The 13,301-nt window shown below is 42.5% G+C and overlaps 1 protein-coding gene across 2 annotated transcripts in view; it reads left to right on the top strand.

The window, feature by feature from the left end:
* The first annotated feature begins 11,001 nt into the window (after positions 1 to 11,001).
* The window catches only part of IL2RA (interleukin 2 receptor subunit alpha), a 56,055-nt gene continuing 53,755 nt past the window's right edge, over positions 11,002 to 13,301 (top strand). For both annotated transcript variants that reach the window (XM_047866703.1, XM_047866702.1), the window contains exon 1: positions 11,002 to 11,274. In XM_047866703.1, the coding sequence (XP_047722659.1) occupies positions 11,211 to 11,274 (64 nt within the window). In that variant the 5' untranslated portion in view covers positions 11,002 to 11,210. The remainder of the gene's footprint in view (positions 11,275 to 13,301) is intronic.

Genomic DNA, 13,301 nt, shown 5'->3' with positions numbered 1-13,301 from the left:
CTTTCCATGATTCAGCCCCTCCCCACTTTTCCAACATGCATCTCTTACCTCTGTCCTCTGGCTTGCTCACTTGCATCAGCCTGATTGCTGACCCCAGGACATCGAGCTCATTGCTCTTCCAAATAGCTACATGGCTGTTCCTTCACTTTATCCAGGACCTCCTCGAACAGTTTTTCTTGACTTGTCCACCTAAAATAGCATCCTCTCCACAGCCCCCCCAACCCCCGCCATCCTGGCACTTTTTACTTGCATGCATTATTTTTCTTTGTAACACTTATCACCACGGAACATTACACTATCTACTCACATTTGTTTGCTTATTGTCTGTGTGCCTCACCAGAACTCAAGCACCACAATAATGGCAAGGATTGTGTCTGTTTTGTTCTCGCTATAATGCCAGTGCAATGTGGCTGGCACATAGTAGGTACTCAACAAATAGTAGTGGTAACAGAGCACCAAAAATGAGCTCAGCAGAAGATAAAGAATTCCCTTCTTTGTATAAAACAGGCAGACAAGTCAACAATGTGGGGAAGTATGGGTAATAACAGGACAGACATGCAGTTGTTTTGTTTAGTTTTGTTTTGTTTTCAGAAAAAGACAGAGAAGTGAGAAAATTAGAACTCAGTCCTTGTCTCCAGCATGGATGAAATCAACCTAATCTCAACAGATCTTGATCTCTTCCTTTATCAAACGAGAAACAGAATATTTCATAATAGATTGGGGAGGGAAAAAAGGAGGAAACCCAAACAAAAAGTTCTGAGCTTTTCAGAAAGAATAAATTTCATCAATTCGAGGTATTGTTAATATCCCATCCTGTCTTGACTGATGGGACCGATATTTGGATTTCATACATTTAACAACTTGCTAATATCACTTTGATGTTCTTCTTTTGTTCTGTTTTAATCCTCCAGGCTCATGTAAAAAACAAAATTTGCCTAGTATGAAATAATCCTCTTGCTCCATGACCCAAAAGGTTCCTGTTTTGTTTCTGCCTATTATTTTTATTTATTTTTGTTTTGTTTCATTTCCTTTTCCCAAGCTCTGAAACTAGAAGTTGCTGGAAAGAATTGCGAGGAAAGCTGTGAGCTTTCACGAAAGGCAAAGTTTCTCAGAACCTAAGTAAGCAAAATATTACACTCCTCCATTCTTACCCTCCCTCAGGCCCAGCTCAGTTCCTGGAGACCCATCGGCTCTTAAGGAGAGGCAAGTCTAAAGCCAAAAAAAAAACCACACTCTTCTCCTAAATAAGGAAACTTACATCAACTGGCTAATTGCCTCCAATTCTCTGAATTCATGATTGAGAATGTTGACCATCCTTCTTATTAAAACTGAAGATGTGAGTACAATCAAACCCTTTGTAACCTATTACATAATTGTGGACTCAGAGATAACACAATTGAATGATTTCTCCTCAAATCCAAATCCATAAAGTAAAACCCCTAATGAAAACTGGTTTAGGCTAATACCATATTGATCTTGTCTCCCAAAAGCAGAGCTTTAAAAGGGCTCTCCAAGCCCAAATCTCCATCGACTGATGAATGGATAAAAAAGATGTGGTATAGCGGCACCTGGGTGGCTCAATCAGTTGAATATCCAACTCCTGATTTTGGCTCAGGTCATGATCCCAGGGTTGTGGGATTGAGCCCTGCACTGGGCTTTGCACTGAGTGTGGAGCCTGCTTAAGATTCTCTCTCTCTCTCTCTCTCTCTCTCTCTCTCTCCCTCTGCATCTCCCCCTAGCTAGCGCACTCTCTCTCTCAAATTAAAAAAAAAATTTAAATATGTGGTGTATATACATACAATGGAGTATTACTCAGCCATCAAAAAGAATGAAATCCTGCCATTTGCAATGGCATGGATGGAGCTAGAATGTATTATGTTAAGCAAAATAAGTCAATCAGAGAAAGATAATTATTATATGATTTCACTCATGTGGAATTCAAGAAACAAAGCAGATAACATATGGGAAGGGAGAAAAAAAAAGGAGAAAGAGAAACTAACCACAAGGGACTCTTAATGATAGAGAACAAACTGAGGGTTGATGGAGGGAGGTGGGGGGAAGAGGGACTAGATGGGTGATAGGTATTAAGGAGGGCACTTATTGTGATGAGCACTGGGTGTTATATGTAAGTGATGAATCACTGAATTCTACTACTGAACCAATATTGCGCTGTATGTTAGCTAACTAAAATTTAAATAAAAATTAAAATAAAAAAAGTCTCTCCATCTAACCATGCATTCAACGGATACTTACACTGAGTATCTATTGTGTGCAAGGTATTGCACTAGGCACTAGAAATAAAAGGTGACTTAGAGGCATTTCGTGCCCTTAAAAATACATAATCTGGTTGGAATGATCAGTTATATCTCCAGATACCTGTAACACAATTATAAATTTGAGAATGCCCCGAGAGTAATGGAATAGTGTCCTTGTTTAAGCAGTAGATAGACCGAGGTATCTAGACACGACATCAACCCTAATAAATTGTTGTGAGTGTGGGAGTTTCACAACCACAATGAGACTCAATGTCTTCATGTGTAAAATGGAAATCGTGATGGTGCACTGGCCTCATCCAGTTGCTGTGAGAAGGCAATGAGGTCAAACATATGAAATGCTTAGCACAGTCTTTGCCATGTAGTGTGTGCTTAATTAATGTTGGTGTTTGTTGTTGTCACTGGGATGCAGAGGAGAGACAGCATCTCCAGACAGAGGGACAAAGTGAGATTTCCATTAGGCGGTAGCATTTGAGCTGGACCTTAAAGAGTCCATTAGATCTGGACTTAGTCATTTAGCAGAGAGAACCAGGAAAAGAGGAGGTCATATTGGGGGATTAGTGAGCAGTTGATTTTTGTTTTGCTTTATTGTTTGTCTGTAGGAAAACCAGCATGAAGGAGAAGAGTGGAGAATTCCTGTTGAAGAGCTAGTCTGGGACAGATTATGAAGGATCTCGAATGCCAGGCTGATGAATCTGGGCTTAATTTCAAAGACATTATGGACATTCCTAAGACTCTAGGTTTGGGATAGGGAAGGAAAATCTTCAAGAAGATTAAACTGGAAGCAATGGAGAAGAAAGATGGAGAGGCCGACATGACCCCTCCAAATAAATTCCTACAGCCCCCTGAGTCTGATGGAGCCCCAGGACCTGCTCCAAGCAGCCATTAGTAATTAGTGTTGGTGTGAAAGACGAGATGTATTATTCTGCATCCCTGAACTAGACCCACGATGGAAGCAGCGAGGGGGTTTTTGCTGATACCCATCTAGTGAACACATCTTGCTCTCAAATGGAAAGGGAGAAAAGAAATCTAACTTTCTGACCATCTCTGTGAGATCCAACACAAATGGTCATCATAAGCTGCAAAATGATGGCAGGGTCAATTTTCAAGTGTCAGAGATGGAGGGCTTAGATTTTGATTCATACGAACCAAATATTCTCTCCCCGCATCCTACAGGCAGGGCGATTCACAATCGGCCAAATCGCTCCTTGGAAATGAGCCATGTGAAGAGGGGATTTGCTTGATTCACAGTGGATTAGGTATTCCACAGTAGCCCCGTGCCCCATCTAGAAAAATCTGGTGGAAATTACAAACTGTAGACGTTCGGCTCTGTGTCACAATAACAGGATGCACCTGTAGATTTCATAGAATTAGTAGCAGTATTCTCTCAACGCCAGCTTGAGAGAAATAAGTCTGTTTGTACAGCACCAACTGGGGCAAAACCTGAGATGGTATGACATACCTCTCAACAACGAGAGGTGTCACTCACAGCAGACGCCAATGACCCCTCCACCACCCACTTAACAAGCATGTGCTGAAGACCTCCACACCCCAGCTTCTCTTGTATTGGTGCATTTGTTATTTGGGGGCCTGCCAATCTAACAGATGTATCTGCAGTTAGTTGGGGGGCTTTTCTGCTCCCAATCCCCATAATTACACTGTGGGCTCTTTGAGAGCAGGAACCCTATTTTTCTTTGTTTTTGAGTCTTCCAGACCTCGGACTGAATGCCTTGTGCCTGGGTTCCCAATCTGTATTCCTTGAATTGAATTATACTAAAGGGTGCACCCCAAGAGCACATGGGCTGTAGGACAAACAGTAAATGGTGGGACCTTCAGTGGAGATTTCGGACCCATATCTAGGAGATAAAGGTCAGAAAGGCCTGGAACACCAAACAACCTCTTACTGAACTGAACAAGAACATCAACTATGCAAACAAGAGGCTCCCAGCAGCATTCTGGTCATTCTATGCCAGGAGTCCTCTCCTGTTTGGATTCTGACTCTGAACCACAGTTCAGCACAGCACTCTGCTAGCAAATGGAGTGTGAGATGAGAGGGCAAGGCTGCTTTCATGTGGTGCAGCTGGGAAAGGCAGGGCACGTCTGCGCGTGTAAAGGATCCCTGCAGAACCCACCAGTCATTTCCCTTGTCAACAGCCCATTTCTTTTTCTCTTTGAGTGGGCTGTGAGCATCCTCACAGTGGGTCTGAATTTCTTAGATCTGTCCCAGACCCTAGCACAGTGCTTTAATTGTAGGGATGCAGTCAACATTTGTTGAGGGATGACTTCACGAAGTGAAATTCTTTTATCCAGGTTTCACCTTCTCCCTTCTTGGGACTCCCCCGTTGAAGACATTAGTACACATGACATGACAAAGAAGAGAGCAGGAAAGAAGAGGGAGACCTTGTGGGCTTCCTGAGTTCTCTAGCCTTCCTTCTTGCCTCTATGTCATAGAGAAAGCTGTGTTCAGCATTTTAACACACCCTCAAAGTGAATTCAACTCCAAAAGGCATGAGTGAGAAATGGATTTTTTTTTTAAGTTTACTTATTATTTTGTGAGGGCGGGGGGGGGGGGGAATAGCATGAGTGGAAAAGGAGCAGAGAGAGAGAGGGTGAGAGAGAATCCCAAGCGGGCTCCTCAGTGTCAGGACAGAGCCTGATGTGGGGCTCCAACTCATGGACCATGAGATCATGACCTGAGCCAAAATCAAGAGTCTGACTCTTAACCCACCAGCCATCTGGGCGCCAAAATGGGATTTATTCTCAATCCCATTTGTGGAAACTTTGAGGAAAGGGGCTAGCATTGCAAAGCAAATTGCAAACTATTATTTGCCAATGACTTTTAGAATCTCTTTAAACAGCAGATGCCAACTACCCTTATTATTTCCCCAAAGTTTATTTTTTACTTTCTCCTAACCCCTTCTCTGCCACCTTCTGTCATCTCTACTTCTTTGTTGGTCCACCATTTCTTAAGGCAATTTTTCTCGCCCTTGGCATCTCTGATGTGCATATCATGCCTACCCTATCAACTATGCCTTGGAGAACTGATGACCCCATCCTCAATGATTAGGAGCCGACAAGCTATCGTGCTTCACCACCAATGGGACTCACCATCCCTCACTGCAATCACTTCTTTCTCATCTCTTTCTTTCTCATCCCATCCTTTCTCCTTACTTTTAATTTCTGCTTTCAGTCATTCATGAGCCATCTCTCTTATCTTCCTTTCCAAGGAGAATCTGTATCACTTAGGACTGGGCACATTGTTGAAACACCCATCAAAATGACAATCCATAATGATAAATGAGGGGGAAGTGAAAGAGGGTGGTAGATTTCTGACCACATCTTCTTTCTCCTGCTCCTCTCTTACCCCCTTCTCCCCTCTCTAGACTCTTAGAAATAGTTTCTGCTGCAGGCCAACGATTCATTAGTGGGGTGAGGGAAGAGATTGGGAAACCAAGGTATAGGATAATCTGGATAATAAATGCCCCAAACAGAGCTCCTGTCTTCAAGGACCTTCCAGTATAGAGAGAATGAGAGAACAACCAAAAGAGAACAATGAACTCTTGTCCATTAATGGTGCCACCTTCCTGCCCCCACCTAACCTCAGCCTCTAGCACCTGATTTAACCTTCTGTTGTCTCTGTCCATCTCCCCTTGCTGACCTATTTGTTCACAAGCATCTTCGAGGAAAAGAAAAGATGAGACTCACATCAGTGAATTTCTCTTCTGCCAAAGTTCATAACTTCCATTCTCTACCCCTCACCTTCAGATATGGGGTAATAAGATTGCATTTTTCCTTTGCAAGATATGCTGACATCACTCCTCCTTGCCATGTCAATTCGTATCACTTCATTCAGGTCTTCATTATGCCATGCCTGGGGAATATCTTAGTATCTCTGTGAGTCCAATCTCCCTTGCATTTTTACTCTCTCCTGTCCACCTTCAGCCCCTCTGCCAGCTCAGCCATCACTTGGATTCTGTCCCACCCCTGCTTAGGCATTTTCAGTGGCTAAAGTCCAAACATCCTATTCTGTCCATCACGGTCCACCTCAGTCTGAATCCAACTGACACTTCTACCCATAGCTTCCACTGCCCGTCTGCACGGCTCTATTTCTGGTCAACTGCAGACCACGCCCTGTTAGAACTCAGTGTTTACTTACCAAGCCAGCACTTACCTCTCAAGTACAATTCTTAGGCCTTTCTCAACCCTATCAACCCACTAAATTTTTCCTTCCTGACTTTCTGATGTTCTTGTAATCATGATCATTTGTATTTGTCCCTTTTTACTATTAGAAAATTGTCTCTCAAACCTAAAATAAGGCAGTCTGGGTCAGAAATTTGATGTCTGATGTGAGGAACAGTTTCTTCTGGGAAGTACCAAGATTTTCTGGTAACAGGGCTGAGCAATTTCCTGATAAACTGAGATTCAACTTGCACAGTTGACTGTCTGTCCTGTGAGGAACTCGGTTACTTTTAACCAAATGTTCCTCCCTTGAGCCTAATCTATCAATGTTATCTAGCTACTCTTTCCAAAAAAAAAAAAGACAGTCTACTAGAAAAGAGGTCTTTGAACTGGACTAATTGGAAATCACCTCCTTGCAACAGGCTTGAAAAAAACTTTGACATGTGCTCACAAAGCCTTTGTCTGTAATTGCTTTATCATGTGCTAGTTATATTTTTGTGTATATGTGTCCTCACAAATAGTGGTATAATAGCGTTTAAATAGTGGATGATGGTATAGCATGGTAAGTGCTATGACAGTGGGAAGATAGAATTAGAAAAGACCTCCTGGGGGCGCCTGGGTGGCTCAGTCGGTTGGGCTTCCGGCACTTGGTTTCAGCTCAGGTCATGATCTCACCGTTTGTGGGTTTGGGTCCCACGTCAGGCTCTGTGCTGTGTCCATGTGGAACCTGCTTGGAATTCTCTCTCCCTGTCTCTCTGCTCCTACCCCACTTGTGCTCTCTTTCTCTCAAAATAAATGAAGAAAAACCTTAAAAAATTAAAAAAAAAAAGACCTCCTGGAGGAAGTGATACTCATGAGTCTTTCCACGAGTCTTTCCGCCTCGATTGTAAATTCATTGAGCACAGCAGCTATGGTATATAGAGCCTCAGCGTAAGATTGTATATAATTCATGACAACATGGTTCCACAATCTTCTCCTCTCCCTAGGTCTTCTGTCTCTGCACAGCACAGTGTGCCATCAACGAGAAAGCGAGAGAGAGAGAGAGAGAGAGGGAGACACAGAATCTGAAGCAGGCTCCAGGCTCCAAGCTGTCAGCACAGAGCCCGACTCAGGGCTTGAACTCACGAACCGTGAGATCATGACCTGAGCCAACGTCAGATCCTCAACTGACTGAGCCACCCCGGTGCCCCTATAATTGTCACTTTCTATCAAAAAAATTAATTCCCAAGAACTTCTAGAGTTTAAGAAAAACATGAAACACACTAAACATCTTGGAGGTAATCATGGTTTTATTTGCTTCTTCATTACATCTGTGGTCGTTCTCTGAGCTTGTCTGGTTTCCACATTTTGACCTTATTTTCTTTCTTACTTTACTCTTGATGGTAGCCACTAGTCTTCCTTTTCAATCCTTCCTTCTTTGAACAATTCATTCCTAAACCTTTCAGGCAGGGCAAAGCAAGGGAGACAATGTGGTTTCTAGTGGAAGATGACACAGTGACCCAGCAGAATGGTGGGGTCCTGGCCCAAAGGTAGTGAGGAAGGTGTCTCTATGCGGAGACTGTCTGGTATGAGGAGTCAGGGTCCATGCAGAGTGCAGCAGGGGTCCCCAACAGGGAGTAGCCCAGTGGGGGAAGTCAGAACCTGATCAGAGTGAGAGGAGTCCACAAAGACAGGCAGACTGACAAGGGCTATCTGAGCCCAATAGGAATGGAAAGGAGGTTCACACATGGGGCTGATATCAAAACTCAAGCAAGGGGAGGAGGTCATCCCCAAAAGGAATGGCCCAGCATAGGACTGTAGCACCCAAACAGGGTTAGAAGGACATCCATGGGGACTTGGGGGGCTAGCTTGGTAAGGGGCATCAGAGCTTGATCAGGGGGAGGTCATTCCTTCAGTGTTTGGGGGTTGTATCAGAAGAGGCATTCAGAGACTGAGCAGGGAAAGAAGGAGATCCATGTGGGGCAGGGGATGGTGGGAGAGATGAGAGATGGATAACATACAGGGGGACTGATCGAAAAGTAAAGAGACTAGAGATAATGGAAACCAAATTTCCGCCATCAGGGAAGGGAGTTACAAATATAGGAAAGGAAAAAAATCAGACTTCAGCCCTATGGTAGTAGATTGGAATTGTGATGTTGGGATGTATCGGTGTGAACTCATGATTTTCAGTATGTGTAGATGGATATAGAAATACATATAGATGTAAAGATGAGTAAGCCAATGTGTGTGTGTGTGTGTGTGTGTGTGTGTGTGTGTGTGTGTGTATGTGTGTACATGCAGATATTTTACATGCATATATCCCCTAGCTTAGTCCTTTGGGAGAGCCTGGGAGTAGCTGTACCCCAATAGCAATGAGCACATCTTGGCTTCTCAAGACTATTGTCCTCTAAAGGACCCAGAGCTTTCTGGATAAATGGCAGATTCCAGGGCTGGGACAGAGAAAGTCAAAGACCAGCCCAGAAGATCTTTTTATGTCCCCAAAGCAAGGAGGTACTTGAGGAATGATGGGACACATCAAAAGGTCACAGAAGCCAGCTTGAATGGGCTCCCAATTGACAAACAGGAGACAATTTGAGCATTGAAATGACAATAATAGATTATACCCCACTGAATAAAATGAAAAACCATGAGTCCACATAGGTACAACTAAGTAAGTGAATAAATAATGGATATTTATATCATATCACACAATATTTATTACAAAGAGGAAAACAGTGACTTTGAAACGGGGGGCACCCAGATAACACCACTTTATTCAATCAAAGGACCAAAGTAAACGGCATCAGTAATGGGATCGAAGGGTGTGATGGTAAGAACACAGCACCACTTCTGTCTTATTCTTGCCAAAGATGCACAACCTGATCTAATAGTGAGGAAATGGTAAATAAATCCAAACTGAGGGATAATCTACAAAATAACTCATTTGTAATCCTCAAATACGTCAGGTCATGAAAGCCAAGACAAAGGACCTGCTAAAGACACATGGCAACTAGATGCAACAGATGATTCTGAACTGGATCCTTTGATGTGAGGGACATTACTGAGACAACTAGAGAAACTTGGGTCTAAGGATTTCCTGGTAGTAATGCATCAATATGGTTTCCTGATAGATGGTTGTAGTGATGTTGGAGAATTTCCTTGTTCGTAGGAAATACACACTCAACTACTCGGGGGCAATAGAACATCGCACTGACAACTACTCTTAGTTTATTGGAGGGAGATGTTCATATTATATTTTTTCTGTAAGTTTGTTTAAAAACTATACAATGATAACTATGGCTAGCAAAAACCTCCAGTTCAGTCACTGGGACAGACTCCGGGGATAACAGAATTGCTGCATTCATCCACACAGTTGAAAATGTTTCTAGCCATGAGGTGAAGCCTGCTCTGGAATCTTAAAAAAATAATCTTGTCATGCTTTGATAAGTATCCCACTCCCAGAAAGAGATCAGTTGACGAGTTTTCTCTGCAAACTCTGGTACTTAGTTAGGAAACTACTCTTAGTTCATTTGCAGAATTCCAAGGTTCTTTTCAGAGGTAGTTGCTTTTCTGAGAGAATGTCAGGGGTAGAGATAATACATATTGGAACCATGAACTGCTTTGGTTGAAAAGATGGTCTTCCTTTTGTCAATATATTTACTTGCTTTCAAATATTTTAAAAATTGTATTTTAGTGTGCCTGGGTGGCTCAGTGGGTTGAGTGTCCAATCCTTGATTTTGGCTCAAGTCATAATCTCACAGTTCGTGAGTTCGAGTCCTGTGTTGCACTCTGCGCTCACAGCATGGAGCCTACTTGGGATTCTCTCTTCCTCTCTCTCTGCCCCTCCTCCATTCACGCTCTCTTTCTCTCAAAATAAATAAGTAAACTTCTTAAAAATATCATATTATACTGTGATCATTAGATGATTGCTAATGGATGTGAATTTCCAGATAGGAAACACAGTCAACCATTTCATGAAAATCAGAAGATAACTCTGACAATTAAACAATGAAGAATGATTTAATTTTGCAAAAAAAAGTCTAAAGTTTAAAACCAAAGCCCACTTTTAGTATGATCCTTTAAGAGAAAGACAAATCTGGAGGCAAAATATCTTGTAAAATCACAATTCACATTCAGGAACCTGGACATCATGGTGAAACAATTGTGGCCACTACACTACTGATTATAGATCTTGGCAGACAATTCATGAATTTTGAATATGGGTCAGTCTTCTGCTTCCTTTTTAATTACCTGAATACTGAAGACCCCACTAGGCTCCCCTCATCCTATGTGGCACCTGCTACTCCTCAGGGAGCCACAAGTCTGGGGGAAGACCTCAATTTCAAGGTGATGTCAATTTATGAAACACTAAATGAGACCACTGCCACAAAGTGCTTGCTCACTCTCTTTCAGCAGCAGGGGAATCTCCCTTTCCTTTTCTGGGTGAAGCTGAAGAAAGGATTCATAAATGAAGTCCAATCCTTCTCACCAACCCAGCCCACACCTCCCAGCAATTGAACTTGAAAAAAAACCTGGTTAAAACCACTTCCTATATTTGAAACTAGAGAGGGCTAGGCACAATTTCCTGGCTCACCAAAGCAGCCTAATACTTATAGAGAGCAACTTCGGACTGTCATAGAGACCAGAGGGACCACAGCATGATGACACCCTGAGTGGACTGATCTTTTCATCCCTCGTCCTCCCAGCATGATACAAATAAGAGGCTGACTGGAAACTTGGCCTTCTGCAGAGAAACACCTTCTCTTCACTGCCCTCAAGATGGAGCCAAGCCTGCTGCTGTGGGGAATCCTCACATTCGTCGTGGTACATGGCCACGTGACAGGTAAGGGTCACAGGTGCCCTCTGAATCTTGGGAAGGCTCATGGATGTTAGCTCTTCTCAGTCCAGAATCAGGAGGTTCCTAAGTAGAAAGTGCAGACACAGGGGTTGAATCTTGGGGTCTATTCTTTGTCCGTGACCCCCTAGGGTCCCATGTCATGCTTCAATCGTCCCTGATCTATACACAGAGCCTGGGACGGTGGGATCTCCTGTCGCTCAGTCTTTGTTAATTCTGGGGTGAATAGAGTGGCGGGATATTTGAATATTAACAGAATACGAATGAGCAGATTCCTCAAGACATGTTCTCTTATTTTCCAATGGATACAGTTTTTCGCCATACCTAACAATCTAAAAATCTACTAGGAATCTAAGACCAGGTTAATGTCCTGAGATGTCAGTAACTAATATAGGAAACATCAGGATAATTTAAGATCTCAAAAAATCTTGGCTTCAAAAATGTATATGCTGTTTTTCTACATACTGCCTCAGGAAATAATACCTAGGACGCTCTTTACACGTGCAATGTTATAGAAATTTTAGAAAAAATAAGCATACTTGCTTTCAGAACTCTACTTTTTCTTATAGTCTTATATGGATATATGCATGTATACATATGTGTTTGTATGTATACACACACACACGTGCAAATTTTGGATTTCATTCATCCTTTTAAATGGGTTTTGTCAAAGAAATTTTTTTTAACAAATAAGAAACCACCAACTTCTACCTCAAACCACCTTTCCTAATTGAGTGTGAATTTTCTAATAACTTCTTCCCTTGCTTACCCAGGAAGACAGATAAGGTATCAAAGTCTACAATTTCATTGCCTTAACTTCTAGACGTATAATAATGCTAACTGGCCACAGAAAGATGTGTTAAGAAGTGAAACCTGATGATGCATCTAAGGAGTCTTTTTGCTTATTTGGTGAAGTAGCCAGATTATGTTGGGCTGTGAACTGACCCAGGGATAGAAATTTCTTCACTGTGGAGTTGAAGAGGGCATGATTTTTGAAAGGCTTATAACATGACTTCTGTTTCAATATGGTCTTTGCAAAGTGGGAGGACAGTTCAAGTTAGAACAGAAAAGTCTTTACAATAAGTCATGACCTATCTCTGGGAAACACATTTCAAGTAAACTTGTGCTATTGTCAGTCGCTGGTGATCTGAAGATATGAATGGTCTTGGTGGGAGTGAGGCAAGTGGAAGTAATACGAGGACTCTTTCATTCACTCGGGTCTCCAAAAATCTATTCAAAAACCTCTTAATCCCCTTCTCAACACTGTAGAAAATATGAAAATGAATAAGACATAGTCTCGGTCCTTAACAGACTTATAACCTAGCAAGGGAGATAAAGGCACAGGTATCACAACAGCACTTCAGATTAGAATGCGATGAGATCCATGTGGGCCAGATGTAAATGATGGCAGCATGCAAAAAGAGCCCTGGGATATGAATAAATTTCCTTAGGTAAATAAATTTTCCTAAGGCTTTAACTTTCTCAGAGAGAAAGGTCCCTGTGACAAAGACACAGCAGAGCACAAGGGAACAGCAAGTGGTCCACTGTGCCCCCTGACACTGGATGGGTATATGGGGACATGGGAGATCAAGGCTGAAAAGATAGGATGGGGTCAAATGAATGATCCAAGGCCTTGGATAGCAAGTTATAAATTTTAACTTCATTTGGTAGTCAATGGAAAACTACCCAAAAATAAAAATGACCATTTATAGAGTACCTTCTATGTGCCAGACGTGTAAGTTGTATCTTAATCTTTATGCCCACTTTGCAATGTGGATGTCACAAACTCACTGGATGAAGAACCCAAAACTCAGAAGTCGCAGAGACAGTGACAGAGTTGGGGTTCAAACCCAAGGCTCCCTGATTTACACTCTTTCTGTTCACTGCAGACACTTCTGTGGAGGTGACTCTGGCACAGAGTGGAGAGAGATCAGGTGCACAGAGACATGTTGGGAGGCCCCTTCCATAGTCCAGTCAAGAGGCACATGAGAACCTGGTGACCAATGAGGATGAAA

The sequence above is a fragment of the Prionailurus viverrinus genome, chromosome B4 (genome assembly GCF_022837055.1).
Source record: "Prionailurus viverrinus isolate Anna chromosome B4, UM_Priviv_1.0, whole genome shotgun sequence".
Taxonomy (NCBI): Eukaryota; Metazoa; Chordata; class Mammalia; order Carnivora; family Felidae; genus Prionailurus; species Prionailurus viverrinus.
This window is presented reverse-complemented; position numbering and strand designations above follow the sequence as displayed.